General features: G+C 36.8%; 2 protein-coding genes across 2 annotated transcripts; one reads left to right on the forward strand and one right to left on the reverse strand.

Moving 5' to 3' along the window:
* Positions 1-1,478: 1,478 nt before the first annotated feature.
* LOC130749189 (mRNA cap guanine-N7 methyltransferase 1-like) lies at positions 1,479-7,620 on the forward strand. The gene is made up of 13 exons (XM_057602506.1): positions 1,479-1,932; positions 2,527-2,666; positions 2,761-2,829; positions 2,921-2,992; positions 3,399-3,500; positions 4,933-4,989; positions 5,420-5,558; positions 6,202-6,266; positions 6,366-6,416; positions 6,659-6,721; positions 6,832-6,955; positions 7,082-7,143; positions 7,264-7,620. The coding sequence occupies exons 1-13, from the start codon at positions 1,857-1,859 to the stop codon at positions 7,354-7,356; spliced, it is 1,113 nt and encodes a 370-aa protein (XP_057458489.1). The 5' UTR covers positions 1,479-1,856; the 3' UTR covers positions 7,357-7,620.
* Positions 7,621-9,429: 1,809 nt separating this feature from the next.
* Positions 9,430-11,887, reverse strand: LOC130748512 (uncharacterized). Its single transcript, XM_057601743.1, has 4 exons — positions 11,451-11,887; positions 10,289-10,478; positions 10,053-10,146; positions 9,430-9,885 (listed from the first exon to the last, which is right to left on the reverse strand). Exons 1-4 carry the CDS (start codon positions 11,804-11,806, stop codon positions 9,551-9,553), a joined length of 975 nt encoding a protein of 324 aa, XP_057457726.1. The 5' UTR covers positions 11,807-11,887; the 3' UTR covers positions 9,430-9,550.
* Between the last annotated feature and the right edge of the window lie 4,320 nt (positions 11,888-16,207).

Consider the following 16,207-nt stretch of genomic DNA (forward strand, 5'->3'; position numbering starts at 1 on the left):
GATATGATGGACATAGGTCGCAAACTTTAGTTCAAGTCAACCACCCAAACCCCCGGATGGGGATGGTAGGGATGTGAATAAAAGGGCAAGTTCCGAGGTAAGGTGGTGGGGGAGAGACATGTAGCTAGTAGTTGATATCCAAATATTTTTTGGATCAATGAAACTAGAAAACAAGGGCTAAACAAGATGAGCACAACAACAATGCCGCTCCGAAATAAGTAGTAGACTCAAAATAGCACGGGACAATGACTAATTTCAGGGATCAAAATGAAAGTGCAAACCCTACGAAGTAAGCTTGTCAGCATACATATTAACCTCCCGCGGAACATGCTAGAAGCTAACACGCATACAAGTAAAAATTCAACGATCTCCATCAACAAAGCTCCCTTGTTGGACGTCAAAGGAGTAGACTCCAACATCCTAACAGCATCAAACGACATGTCGAAAGACCAACTCTCAATAAGAGGAAACCATGTTTGATGGTCATCAACTCAACCAAGAGCGCACACGACCAATTGGAGGAGTTTGAAAAACCATAAGCATTGCGAACAAGGTCCCCAAAACTAATCAGTTGCTTGCGCACATCAAAGTTGTCATCAGTGTAAGCTTAACTGTAGCACCACTCGGGAAAGACCCAAAAAGCTTGCTAGAATGGCAGAGACCAAGAGGGAAGGAGGGCTTAAGTACTCATCACACTCCGAAATCAAAATCGGGATTTGCTGTAGGAAATACTCCTCAGTCCATGGAGAATCCTCAAAGATGACATTTACCTGCTCAACGAACAAAAGATAAATCCACAAAATCAAAATAAGAAACTAAAGCAAGACGGCCACGAACAATAGTAGATAAATAAGAGTGTCCTCCAAAAGGTCTCTTCTAAGGTTCTAATAGAAGCATACAATTTGTCTCAAAACATACACGATGGAAGCAAAGATTAGAAGTTAGAGAAAGAGCTCAACGAAAGCACACAACCCCAACAAGCATCAAGGATAAAATTGCAAAGGAACTAGAAGATGAAGTCGCCATTGGGAGAACCTCACCACTAGCTTCTCGCACAATAAAACAAAAATCACCTGAACTAAGACGTGATAACATAAGCATTAAAATTGATAGTCACCAAATTTTAAGGAGGTCGCACCCACGCTAAAGAAAGCTCCTTAGAAACCGGCTAACTTGAGGGTAGCCACCTAAGAAGGACGTAATGTAGCAGCACGTCATAGCAAAGAATCAAGAGGAGCACATTGGTGGCAGAAATCATTTTATTGTGATGCCCAAATGAAATAAAACAATGATATAGTACCTCTGCAAAGGTATGAGAAATGATGGTAACTAATGGAATAATGGAATGTAATGGAATTGATACCACCACCTTCCATTTCATTTGATCGACATTTAACAAAACCAAACAATTGAACATAATACACTCTATCACTCAATCACATTCCACCTCTCCTATCAATGCAACATAGAACTATCCAAAAGTGAGAAACCATCAAGCATTAGAAAAAAAAAGACAAACCTATTATCCTAGATATCATTCAAGATCAATTGGTCCCACTCCATCTTCACCGCCAGTCCGCCACCATCTTTATTGCCCATATAAATACTTCAACTCAATCAATCCCTGTTGTTCTAACATTTTCCTCCTCTCTTTTAACAGACAAACCCCACAAACACTACACAACCCAGAAACAATACCCAATTTTCCACCTTGTTTTCTCCAAAAAGACAAAAAACTTGGAAAACCATTGTATCTCCGAAGACACAGCTTCTTCTGAAACCAACAACGATTGTCACAGCGTGAGTGTATGTAGAAGTGGGTGTCATCGTGTAGTTTCATTCTTCATCTTCCCCCCATGAAACGAGGATACCCGGAATCTTCTTCAACCTCATTTGGTCCACCTCATTCCAAAGCTAGACATGATCCTCAAGGTAACTTTTTTATGATTTTTGCGCCACCCCATTTGTTCCCATGTTTCAAATTCACGTTTTGAAGGGTAATATTGGTGGTATGTGGATCTGGGGTTCATTGGTTTTGGTGCTTTATGCTTCTTTTGGTTGCTCATGAATCAATGGGAAGGTGGAATTTTCAGTGGAATTGTGAGGGAGATGGGAAAATTCTGAATTTTGTATTGGGTGTGAGATTTGTCTGTAATACTGAGTTGATAGTTTTTTGAGACTAGGTTATGGTTTGGGAAGTAAAGTTAAAATGTATAGGTTTTCTGCCCCTGGTATGTGTAACTTATTATCAAAAAAGTCACATTGGACATTGCTGAGTTAACAATTGAATGTTAATGAAAGTTCGCACTAATTGGCATTATGAATTCCTGCATGTAAAGGGTTTGTATGATTTTGGTGTGGGAAGTAAAGGAAAGAACTTTCTCCCTCTAGTGAATATATGATGACGAATATATGATGACTTTAACAAGTTGCTATCATCCATATTTTTCTTTGCTGGTTCCTTGTGGAAAGCTGATAAGGGATTGTGGTTCTCGAGCTTATTTTCATTTGACATATCCTGTATAGGTGATGCAAACTTTCAGGAGGATGTAAGCACCAAGAATATTGCTAGGAAAGTGGCTGATCATTACAGTGCAAGATCCAACCAGACTCTAGAAGAGCGGGAGGCTAGTCCAATAATTCATTTGAAGAAACTCAATAATTGGGTATGTTTTTATTGGGTAATATATGATTTGTTGCCACCAGAGTATAACATGATTTTTGACTAATGGCTTTGTCAATTATTTTGTTATTTAACAGATTAAAAGCGTCTTAATTCAGCTTTATGCTCGTCGAGGAGATGCTGTACTTGACCTTGCATGTGGCAAGGTGTTAATGATCTTCTGTTTTTGTTTATATACTACAAGTCATTCCCAGTTTCTTGCTAAGCATTCTTTTTTATTTTATAAATTTTCGCCAGGGTGGTGATCTTATCAAATGGGACAAGGCCAAAATTGGATATTATGTTGGTATTGACATAGCTGAAGGCTCGGTAAGTGTTACAATTTACTTTAATTCTCCACTAGTTTTCCTTATCTCATCGGTTCCATAATCACTTAACATCAAAGTTATTTCTAGACAACAATGTAGCGTACACTTGTCACTTAACCTTAGTTTTTGCACAATAGTATTCGGGCTTGCTTTTACAATATCCAAAAGTTCATTTCATTTTCTTCACATTACTACAAAAGGGAAAACCAGGTGCTATAAAGTTCCTGCTAGCAAATTTGCCATTGCAACTATATATTTCTATAATTTTAGGCGATAAACTTATATTTTATAGCACAAGTCCTTGTTCAATTATGAAACATTGTATACCATATTGTGTCAAACTATTTGTAGTTATCATGTGTTTGTAGTCCTCATTGTTTGTTCCCTGAATTCAACAATCTGTCCAGATCAAAGACTGTCGTACACGTTACAATGGTGATGCTGACCATCATCAGCGACGCAAAAAGTTTTCATTTCCTTCTCGCCTCATATGTGGAGATTGTTTTGAGGTGATTGATATTTCTATCCTTTGGAAAAAATGTGTATTTCTTTGATTCATGCTTGATAACATCATTAGATCCCTAAAGAGTTTCCCTCACTTATATTTTGAAGTGCACTTCACATTTCATCTATGTTTATCATGATAATTCGCGATTTAAATTGCAAAATCGCGATTCGCAAAATCGCATGACCCCCCAACAAGTTTGATCGTAAGAAAAATCGTAATCTAGCTATATCGGACTGAAATCGCACCCTAACTCCGTTAATCGTAGCAAAATCCCGATTAGGGGGAGTTTGCGATTAAGGGAGGATCCAAAAATTTCTGGGTTTGACATATTTTTTATGCGCTAAACTGTTGGAGAAAACCTAAGCTCGCGTCTCCCTCCAAACGCTCTCACGGAGTTGATGTGAGAATGAAAGACATGAAGGAGGTGAGTTCATGTGAGAGATTGTATTTCTCTGTTTTGGATGAATTGATGATTGAACATGAATCAAGAGAATTAGAGAGAGAAGAGGGTGGCTGGGAGAGGATTGCGTTGAGTGTTTTGAAGCTGTAAAGGGAAAGATGAGAGGGTCCAGGAAGGGTATTATTTACTTTGAACATTTTCAATTTAATCATTTATTTTGTTTATTTTGATTTTTGAATATTAATCAATTTAACATTTTCAATTTATTCATTTACTTGTTATTTATGTTACTTGATATGCATATATGAATTTATATGCACAAACACACACACACACACACACACACACACACACACACATAAATAGTAAATCGGCTAAAGCTTACGATTATGCGAGGTACGACTAACACCCCAATCCTGATTACGGTCATAATCCCGAGTTTGACTACCATGCTGTATATTCTACAGACATTAATGGTTTGGGTGGATACAATTGAGAAGGGAATGAAAATGGAAGAAATGAAAGTGGAACGATATCATGAGTAATTGATGGAATGTTTGATTCACAAATTTTTTCTCTTTCCTTCAGATTCACTCCCCTCCAAATTACTCTATTCAAACTGACTATAATAACTTCAGCGAAGTTGGAGCAGAAAGTTTTGAGGCTATCACTTTTGACTCCCCCTTAATAACTTTTTTTCTTTCTCTTTTTGCTGTTTTCTTCTGGCTGTGCATGACATGTTAGCAACTATACAATTATACTTCCATACCTTTTGGCATTATAATTTCAAAATTAGAACTTTAGGACACCTACTTCCAGCCTTCCCCACCCTCCCCTTTTCAGATTATTAAATAACGGGTTCTGGTTTAATGAATTGTGTAGGTCGACAGGAACCTTATACAATAGTTGTTGATCAAGTAAAATTTTCCTTTAGAGAAAGTAATCGTGTGATCTTCAGCTTCAATACTAATTTCTGTAAATTTGTTTAGGTGTTGAAAATGGGATTTGATTGTTCACATCATTGAAATTTCAGGTTCGCTTAGACCAAGCTCTTGCAGATGATGCTCCTTTTGATATCTGTAGTTGCCAGGTGAACAATGTCTTCTTGAGTTAACTTTAAAGTTAAACCATCCATGTATTAATGCAGAAAGAGAAATTGTTGTATTCTTCTAGAAATGTAATAATTTTAGAAGTGGCCTCCAATTTACTACCTTGTTTTTGCGTCAGTTTTGATCCATATATTCTTGTTAAAAATTCTTATGCTTTTATTTTATTACAATTATTGCTTTGATTCATCTGATGTCTAATTTTATTATTGCTACCCTAATTCGAATTAAATAATTTAGTGACTGCCTCCCACCCTGATGACTGTTATTTTTTCTTCAATAAGCAAAACCACCGTACTGTTTTTGTTCGTGTATACTGTTTGTCTTTTATTTCACTACATAGATATGATGACTATCCTTCCATATGAAAGTGTTGTTTGCTTTCTAATCGGATGAACGTTTCAAATGCTGCAGTTTGCATTGCACTACTCCTGGTCGACAGAGGCCCGTGCTCGGCAAGCATTGGCCAATGTGTCAGCTTTACTTCGCCCTGGAGGAGTTTTTATTGGAACTATGCCAGATGCCAATGTGATTGTCAGGAAGCTTAGAGCAGGTTAGGGTGCAGAACAATTATTATTATTATTATTACTATTATTATTATTCTTGTAGAATAAATTAAGTTGTCGATAAGCTTAGAGCTGTGGTTCTTTTCAAATAAACGAAACAGAAATTGATAAGTTTTTTATGAAGACATTTCACAAAGGGTTTTCTTATATGTTTTAAGAATTTTTTTTGTTATTTGGTCTTTGTCATGTGAATTTTCTCAAGACAAATAAAAGCCTAATTTGTTTTAGTAGTCTATTCCGCTTATCATATTTCACTATGATATCTACTATGGAATTCCCATGTTGGTGCTATCTACTAGAAAAATATATTCCAGGAATAGCATTTTCCGCTTTCACACTCTTCTCCCGTTGCATGTGAGATTTTCTAATTTCAGTTGAATTGATGTAGAAAGTATTTTGTGAGGACATAGGCTTCACAAGTAACAATGGCTTTGAAGGTCTATTTTTGTTTGTTGTCGTGATCTTTTTATTGATTAACAATAAATGAAATCTACTGTGATGTATTTTTTCATTTCCATCTCAATTGATAAACAACAAGTTTTTATGCTATACGTGTGGATTTTGTTTGGCATAGCAAACCATTTTTGCCATTCTGTATTTGAGATTTCTATTTTCTCTTTGAATTTGCAGCTGAAGGGTTAGCATTTGGCAACAGTGTCTATTGGGTGCGTTTTGATGAAGAGTTTAAAGATAAGGTAATTTTAATCCTCATCCTGCTGCTGCTTCATTTATTTTTTAATAGCTGGAACATTTGTGAATTGTTCTTCTAACCTGAAAATTCCTGTGTGATTCAGAAATTTAAAGCTTCCAACCCTTTTGGAATCAAGTACTACTTCCATTTGGAGGTATCCTTTCTTTTTATTCTTATCCTTTTTACTTAGCATCAAATAGCTGTTGCTGATTTGGATTTTACATTTTTACATGTCAAATTACCATGAGATGTATGTGTTGGTATAAGCACATACTAGAGAAGCTTTGCATAATAAGTGTTATCATTTGGTGACGTTTTCCTCTTATTTAGAGCTCCTTAACTCTTGCATGTTGTTGATACGTACACTACCATTTGAGATGCGACCTCTAATTGCAGGATGCAGTTGATTGTCCTGAATGGATTGTCCCCTTCAATGTATTCAAGCGATTAGCTGAAGAGGTATATATCACTGTCTGAGAAACTGTCAAATTATAAGAAGACCCATCCACCCCAAGAATTCTCAACCCCACAACCATACTAGAGTTTTCATATGAATTTATCCTTTGCAGTATGGTATGGAGCTTGTTTTTGCCAAGAACTCGCATGAATTTGTGCATGAGTATCTGAAAAAACCAGAATTCGTGGAGCTCATGCGAAGACTTGGAGCATTGGGGGATGGCAACCAAGACCAGAGTATGCCTATGCAGCTATCTTCTTTTCAATTTCCATTAAATTTCATCAAACATAAGCTTGGAAAGCACTCTTAAGCTATCCTGATAACAAGAATCCTTATAGTGTGTTTTACTTCTATCTCATCAGGTACACTCTCAGCTGATGAATGGGATGCAGCATATATATACATGACATTTGTATTGAGAAAGGTCAGTAACAAAATACTTGAGGGTCCTGCTTTATGTTGATAATGCAATCTTATGTCAACTTTTTCTTCTAAAACTTGTTGCAAAAGAGTTGAAAAGGGTTTTTTCCGTGTGAACTTACAGCGAGGCCAACCAGACAACAACCAAGCGAAAGGTAGAAGAGAACGAGGGTCGATGCATATTAAAGAGGAAGACATCATGTATATTAACAGTTAATAACATGTATGCAGCCTCCTCTTGTTTTTTTACACAAGAGGCTGTTTTCATAACTTCAACTCATGACCTCAATCACATGACAACAACTTTTTACCGTTGTGCAAAGGCTCCCTATCTGATGGGGACTTATGGCGGTGTAATTTTTTAAACTTAACATGTATCAGTTTTAAAAATGCAGAATAAATGCAGCTTCATAATTTTGACTGGTTAGACCAAATTAGAACCTGCGCAAACTATGAATAAAATCTGTGACATATTTGACAATAGAATCTTCTTAAATTGGTTACCTCTTTCTTAGTTAGTTAAAAGGAGTTAAATAGAGAGAATATTATAAGAGAAATGCTAGTTATCCAAAAAAACAATCACAAACTTTATTTGTATACATGTAAGTTCCCTTGATTATGATAGCTCCACTAAAAAAAATACTTGTCTTTGAATCCTTTCTTAGAAAAGAACAAGCAAGTGACCTTCCTTGAATTCCTATAGCATATAAGCCAAACTTGCAGCACTTCCTCTCATTCAATTGTTTATCTGTATCCAAGTTCCAACCACCTATCTCAAGGTGCTTATGCCTTATGCTATTTGTCAGTATTGCCACAAACCACCCAACACGCTACGTACAACACACCATGTTGTTGCCGATCCTCTTACTCTAAATCCGGATTGGATCATGGATATTCTTTGTTAAATTAAATTTCACATTTTTAAAGTTATTAGTAATTTACTTTCAAAAAAAAGTTGTTAGTAATTTATTGGCTTAATTACGCTTTAGGCCTTCAATAATTTTTTTAAGTAGATTTAGGGAGGGTTTTTTTTTTTTGTTTCAGAAGGAAAAGTAGGGAGGGTTGTTTGATTACTGTTTTTAACTTTTTGTAAACTGTTTCTGTTTTTACTTTTTAAAAACTGAAAATTTTAAAAATTTGTTTAAAACCTTTTTTTAAATTTTTTCATTGACCAAAATAGAAATACAGTTTTCTTTTTCAGTTTTTATAATTAACAGCTCACAGATGTCATCTGTTTCAGTTTTTAGTTTTCAAATTATAAATTTTTTTCATATTGTAAAACATTTAATTGTAACTTTTTTTTCTTTTGAGAAACAATTTTCATAAACAGCTCTAAAGAACTGTTTTTAAATGCAAAAAACAACGGCAATCAAACTAGTCCTTCATCCCTCTCACCGAGAAATGCTATATCCTCGGAATCTCACTTGGTTTACATATGGCACTTGCACACCTTTTAAATAATGTAAATTTATTTAGGAAAATATTAGTTATAATTTTTATCAACCATTATTTAGATAAAGATTTATGCATTTAAATTTGGAAATGTGAAAAAAAAATAAAAAAGCAATCGCCGCTACTAGAAGGAAGAAACGTTTGTTGTGTTATTAAAAGAGTAGAAATGGTAAATTTAGAAAAGTGAAACAAAAAACCCTACATTAATTACTAAGAGAAGTTTTTTGGGATGATATTTTATCTTGCTAGACATATGAACTCTACACATTCCCTTAGTTGAATTTATTTTCCACGCTCCCATATTAGAGGTGGTAAATAACTAAATGTAGCTTCATTCATATGTTATCTACACCTTATTTACTGTATTCCATTTAATATCCATGAATTTTATGCAACTCATTTATAATCATCTAGATTTTTCCCAATTTAGATACTTATGTATACTGTATAGGAGAGACTTCTTTGAAAATACGCATCACTCCAATTTTGCGCCCAACTTCAAAATAATTCATCAACATTGATAGAAGTTCTGTGCCATGCTTAGTCTAGTTGTGAGACTCCTCATTGTTCGTTTTGATAGTTATTACTTATTGGTGCCTTCTACCATTATAAAATTCCAAGCAGTTTCTTATTGAGCTTCAATCAGTTGCAGTCAAGTTACTCTAATTTGGTATTTTCAACACCGAGTGTGCAATTCCCTAAGAAAATTCAAAAGTCTTCATTTCACATAACTTCTTTTTTGAAAGCCATGTCACATAACTTAACCAAAAGGTGTAAGCATAGGGGAAATTTTAGTTGAAAATTGGAGAAGCAAAGAGCAAAGTATCATATCACCAAATTGATAAATTAACGAGCAGCAAACCATTTCATACTCAGTCACTCCAAATGTACAACTTATTTAACTACAATCTCTACGACGATTAGAAAGCTCGACAAATTGTAATTTAGCCAACCAGAGTTTAAGCTCTCTTCACAAGTACCACCATTATCACCAGCATTGCCAATCCCATGAAACTTCCTCCCATGACATTCATATTATCCATGACATTGGCTTTTGTATTTCCATCAGCATCACCAGACGATTTTTCTTTCTCACCTGTTGGGAATATGTTCTGAAGGTAATTGGACACTCTGCTTACCATTTCAGCAACTGTAAGCTTTAAATTCTGCAGAAGACCAATAAAATCGAAAGCAATTCCCGAGTGAATCTCAGGCTCTTCAGAACCAGTAACTGTATCATCATCTGTCAGCTCTACCACCTTTGCAGTAGTTCCCTCTGCTTCAAAATCAGCCACTGCAACACAATTTCCATTAACATCATGCGAGAAAATAAGAAAACCATTATCTGTTTGGTTGACCATTCAAAAATATGAAAATGGAAAAAAGAAAAAAGAAAAACACATCTTGATGCAGTTTACATACTATCTAACCATAAACCAGACGAACTGTATATAATGATACCTGTCTGTTGTGATTGGAAGAAAGAGCTGACAGCAGGATTTTGCATGACAGCTTTCCAAACATTCGAGTCAGAAGCAATCGAAGCCACAACAGTCTAGTTGAAATCAAAGACAAGTGAATTCAAAAATGAACTTCAGTAAACATTTCAGAGATTGCACAGAACAATATTATATTACTATGAAGATGGTTATGCTATTGAGTAGCTCTCATTTGGACACAAAACATCAGGCAGTTACCTGGACCTCAGAACTTGCACTGAGCAATTCAAAAGCCTGAATGGCATGCTTTGGCACTGAAAGATTTGAAATAGCCCCCTCAACATCGCATGATTTGTTCACAGGCTCAAAAAGAGTATGAGGCAGAACTGAGATTTGATTATCAGGAAATGATTCCTCATACTGAGAAGAATCAGAGGAAAGGTACATCCTGAAAGAAACAAAAAAAAAAAACTCATAAGTATCCAAAGTTCAAAGATAAGAGCAATGCTATCCTTCCTGACAATTGCATTCAGCACCCAGGAAAGGGAATTAAGATGATATAACTCCATCAAGCAACAACTCTATCACGACCACAACTAAATACGCAGATTGAACTGACAAACAATGAAGAAGTCAACTTCGAGCATTCTGAAAAACAATACAAATTACATCATCCAAACTTACTGAGATAATAGTATCTAGAAATAGGATAAAACGAGCTAAAAAGATTAAGAAAGAGTCCTACTACTACCTGCATAAATTTATTAGTGTCCAACCTCAAAGCCAACATTCAACAAATTTCAAGCCTAATGATACCAAGAACAATCAATGGATTATGTGCCTACAGTTCCAACCATTCATATAATCATCATGCTCAAACTTACTTCTCTGAAAACTAAAAAAGGAAAATACTTAGCACAGTCACAAGTACATACATTTAAAACTTCTACTAAGGAAGGCATCACACCAATTGTAAAATCCATCTAATATAGCCATGAAAACTAAGCTTATATATCTCTTATCAAATAATTGACTCAGAACATAAGCTCACATTCACATAATTCACATCAATTAAATGAAGCACCAAAAATAGAAAGTAAAATTTCCCAGAATATCAATTCCATGTCACACTCCTATAACTAACTTCAATCACAATGAAAACAAGATAACTCTTTTTCAATCAGAATTGAGTTTCCATAAGGGATTTTCCATATAGAATTTAATTTCAATCCTTTACAGAGTAAGAAAACCCCAATTTTTCGTTGATTGCAACTCATTTTGAAACCCTAAGACTCATCAATCATCATACCAACCAAAACAAGCTTTCAAAAACAGCATAGCAATGAAAACTACAGAAAATCACAGTACAAAGAAAAACCAAAGACTTCAACAAAAAACTGAAATTGAAAAAACAACATACTTCTCAATAGCGTCCTTCAATTCAATGGTGGCTTCCTTAGCTTCCTGAAAGCTAGGAACCTCGCCGAACACCACTCTCGGCATGGGCTCACCGGCGGAAATGACCAAATCGCCGGCATCAGCAAACTCCCAGTCACTCAGGTCCACCGCCGCCGCAGTATGAAGAGGCGCCGCCTCTGCCGCTTTACCTCCCTGCGACGTCTTCACCCTCACCGGCGACGCATGTCGCGACGACGGCCTCCGAGAAAACTTCTCGGTCACGACCGTTGACGGCGAGCCTCTGAAACCTGACCTGGCCATGCCGATGGTGGTTCCGGCAATCTTCGCCGCCGACCTCATGGTTCCTCCGCCACCCATTTTCCGATTCCGATCACGCGCTCCGAGACAAACTGAAACGAAGCGTAACGCTATCTTAGCGAAGTGGTGTTGGTCTCACTATTTAGTATTTAGTATTTAGTATTTATCCATTAACTGAGTTACGCGTGTTGAGGGATGGCACGTGTTACCTTGCCATTCTATCATGGATTTTAAATTTAAAACCATGTTGGTTACCATTTTTTGAAGAAACCTATTTTTATTATTAAAATAATATTTTTTACAACTTTTAAATTGTTTGTTTGTTTCATTTTTATAAAATTAAGATAAGATTTCAAAATGTCGTTACTTTTAAGGTTTGTTTGGTTTTATGTTAGCTTGAGAATAGAAAAACCCTTTAACAATTAGAAGAATTTTGGATGTATTATCCAACTTTTCCAAGTATTGTGAACTTGTGTTGGATTTTAATAGTCTAAGTGGATGTTTGTTTTGGCTTTTTAGCTAAGGTAAACATAATTTTATGTATTTCAATGCATTAATGAAGAAGTTTAAATTTGACACATTGAGTTTAACGTGAATTGGAGAAATAAAATTTTGACACATTAACTTTAAAGTGGGATTCATATTGAAGTCTATGTATTTCAAGGGAATCTGGATCCTCTCCTGCAGAAATTTCTGTCCAACCCCTCCTGCAGTATTGGTAGCCGTCAGATTCATCTTGTGGTCCATAAAATTATACTCATGAATTATAATAATTATATATTGTTGTTCCGGTATGGAACTGTCGATAGGGCTAATCAAACTAGAGAGCAAACAAGAAGTAAACAAACGAGTAAAAATGCGTGAAATGATAGGTCCCCCACTGCTTGGGCGGTGCCTGTTATTTATAGTTTGGGTTTTAGTCATGTTGGACCATGGGTTACCCGGCCCATTTGGTACATAAGTTTGGTCAGCCCAATTGTCAGATACATTGATTTGCTCATATCAGACCACAAGCCCTCAAGACACTAAGACTTAGTATAAGGCGAATGTGTCTTTAATAAGCCCTCAACTATTAAATCACATACAATGCCAACAAAGGGCGTGTAAATTCTAATACTTGTAAATTTTGACAAAACAGATAATAATAATCATCTTTGCGTGTAGAATCAAACTTGTCAGATCCCCTCAGCTGTCACTTCATATGCCCTTACCGTGGCAAATTTCAAAGTCATTATTGTTTTACCTGCCATAAGTACATCAAGTGGATATCCTGCATATTTTTGGGAACTTTGTGCTACAATATTATCGTGCATTTTAAAATTCCACTAACATAATCATCAAGACGGAAGTAATGTAATAAAGGTGCTATTAAATTTATAAACGAAAGGTCATACCCTTTCCTGAAACACAATTAATTTTGAAGCGTCACATCCCCCGGACTGAAATACCCCCTCAATCTATCCTTTCAACAAATCACATCCCTTCAAATTCAAATTTCCCTGACCAACGTGTCCTTTTGATCCGATCGTTAGAACTCGTGCTTCGGGCCCACGTATGAAGGCACGCGTCCGTTCACTCACCATTTAACTCACCTTTTCATCTTCACTCCTCTTTCTATATAAAGTCCAACATTCCTACCCTTCTTCTACACTTTCATTTTCCCATATCCATACTATCTCTTTTTACCATAGCTAACAAAGATACAAGCTTTTAGTCCTTTCTCACCGAGTTCACATGACACCCACCATTTTCCACCCACATTCAGTGGCAACATCTCCAGAAACCATTCAAGTCTTCATCTTTCCAAGGTAAATCTCCCTTCCCTTTTTCCTTCTGTATACTTAACATGTCTAATCTCGCACTACACTTTGTATGAACATTTTGCATTTTCAAACCCAGAAACTTAAACTTTTCTCAACCCAGAAACTTGTTATGAATCTTTTGCATGTTCGAACCTACAACTTAAACCCAACTTCTACCTTCATCTTACCTTTCTAAAATTTTACTTTCAGGATTCCTTCTGAAAAAATGGCTGCCAAACGAACTCGTAGGGAAACTTCTGCGCTTAATGTTCAAACCACTGCTGACTCTTTATGGGTTGCTAGTAAAATCAAAATACAATTTTCAAAAATTTGTACTCCTAAGGCTGTTATATATCTAGTCACTAAATATAATTTTCGAAAAGATGGTTTAGATGCCCACCTAGACATACTACCTTGCTCCCCCGACGAACCATGCTGCTTAGGTGAAAAAGATGGTCAAGGGCGAAACTTCACTTACCTCTTTGAAAACCTATTCTCTGATTTAAAATACAACCTACCCTTTTCTGACTTCACTTGTTCCGTCCTAACTCTCCTAAACGTAGCCCCTACCCAACTTCATTGTAATGCTTGGGCTTACCTAAAAGCCTTTGAAACTTTATGTCACGTGCTGAATATTGAGCCCACCAGTAATAAATTTTTCTATTTCTTTGAAACCTGTGGGCGGAACGTTAAGGGCGAGTATGTTTCACTCACCACTGCTAGGGGTCTAGGGCTATTTACTCTATTCAAAAGCCATTATAAACACTTTAAAGGAAAATTCTTTAAACTTCGCGAGTCTGAAGCTTGCAAAGACATATTCTACTTTGACGATGGAAGTCCTCGATTTCCCTTCTACTGGATGAACCAGTATGAAGTTATCGTCAAAATTCCTGATGATGCCCTGACTCAAGAAGAGCTAGTAGATTGTCGACTTCTGTCTGGCCTAGGATTAAATCTTAAAGACTTTATGGCTGCCCTTTCTAAAAATGAAGTGGGTGCATATGTTGGTAAGGATTCTAACTTATTCTTCCGCCTTCGCATAACTTACAAAATTTTCCAAGTATTCTAACAGCATATTTTGTTGCAGGAAAAATGGCTCGCCTGTCTGAAGAGGATATCCTTCGCTTCCGTCGTGAACAACAAGCTGCTCGAGAGAAGAGAAATCCCGCAAAGTCTCTGGCCACATGATACCAGTCATTCCGGTACCGAAACTGGTCACCCCGCAAAAAAGAAGAAGAATAATGAAGACCCTGCTTCTGGCAAGACTAAGATTTCAAACCAAACGTCACTAGAACAATTTATGAACAAAGGTGATGCTGCTGAGGCGAATAAAGGTTGTTCGTCAAGCGTGCCGCCCCCTTGCTGGAAGAATTTGCTGAAGGAATTTGAAGAATTAACTTCAGAGGAAGTGACTTCACTGTGGGACTCCAAAATCGACTTCAACTCTCTGGTGGAGACGAACCTGGTTTTCGAGGCGGACCGGGAGAAAATGAGGAAGATTGGTTTGAAGGAAGCTTGTCAAGCCATGATGACTAAGGGTTTGGAGATCGCTGCTATTTCCAAGATGATCGATCTTGAGTCCGCCAGATTTGATGGCCTTGCCAGTGCCAAACTTATTGAAGAGAAAGAAAAAGAAATTGGAAAGATGAAAGCAACAATGAAACTGTTGGAAAAATCCAACAAAGCTAATGAAAAGAAAGTCGCTGACTTGGCTTCAGAAGTTAGAGTGTTGAAGAAGGTTGTTGAAGAGAGCAATGCTTCTATTCAAGCATTGACTAAAGACAATGAGAAGGTGAAGGTGGATCTTACCCAACTGACTGTTGTGCACAACCAAGTGCTTGAAGAAAATTCCAATTTGAAAACAGAAGTTGCCGAGCTAAAGTGCTCTATCCTAGACCAACTGGAAGCCGGCTTCGCCAAGGCGATGCAGCAAATCTCCTTCCTCAATCCTGACCTGGCTATCAACTATGAGGGATCGAATCCCTACGCCCGAATTGTGGATAAAGTCACAATATTTGATTTCATTAATATGCTCGCGTGGAGACTTGTGCTTAGTTTGGACAAGCTTAAATCCAATTTAAGGCTGTGCTTATGAATTCGTGGTCAAATGCTCTTGTTTTAAGAGACTTACTCTTTCTCAATTGTCTGACGTCGCCCAATTAATAGACCTTAGTTGATACGTTTCCGCTATAGGAAAAAATAAAATGTTACGCCCTTGAACATTTTTAAAAGGTTATGCCTCGTTAAAAACTCTCCCGCCTGGGGTAGAGAAAAGAGTGCACACCCGTTATTCATTAATATGTGATGCCTCGTTAAAAACTCTCCTTTTCAGGTAGAGAAAAGAGCACATCATACTTAGTCTTACACAACAAACATAATCCTAAACAACATGGAGAACCAATACCATCTTTCACACACACAACTGAAACAACGAACGTAGTCTTCAACATACACAAACTAAAACAAACTGTACAAACACAGAGCAAGCTGGACGAACATCTTGCACTTCAACTGTAATAGTAACGGAGATGCTGTGCATTCCAAGCCATCGGTACCCTTCGCCCAGACAATTCTTCCAAATGATACGCCCCTTGTCCTAACTCCCTTAGAATTCTGTAAGGTCCTTCCCAATTTGGTGACAACTTTGAATCGTCTGGTC

This window comes from Lotus japonicus, chromosome 3, assembly GCF_012489685.1.
Source record: "Lotus japonicus ecotype B-129 chromosome 3, LjGifu_v1.2".
NCBI classification, from domain to species: domain Eukaryota; kingdom Viridiplantae; phylum Streptophyta; class Magnoliopsida; order Fabales; family Fabaceae; genus Lotus; species Lotus japonicus.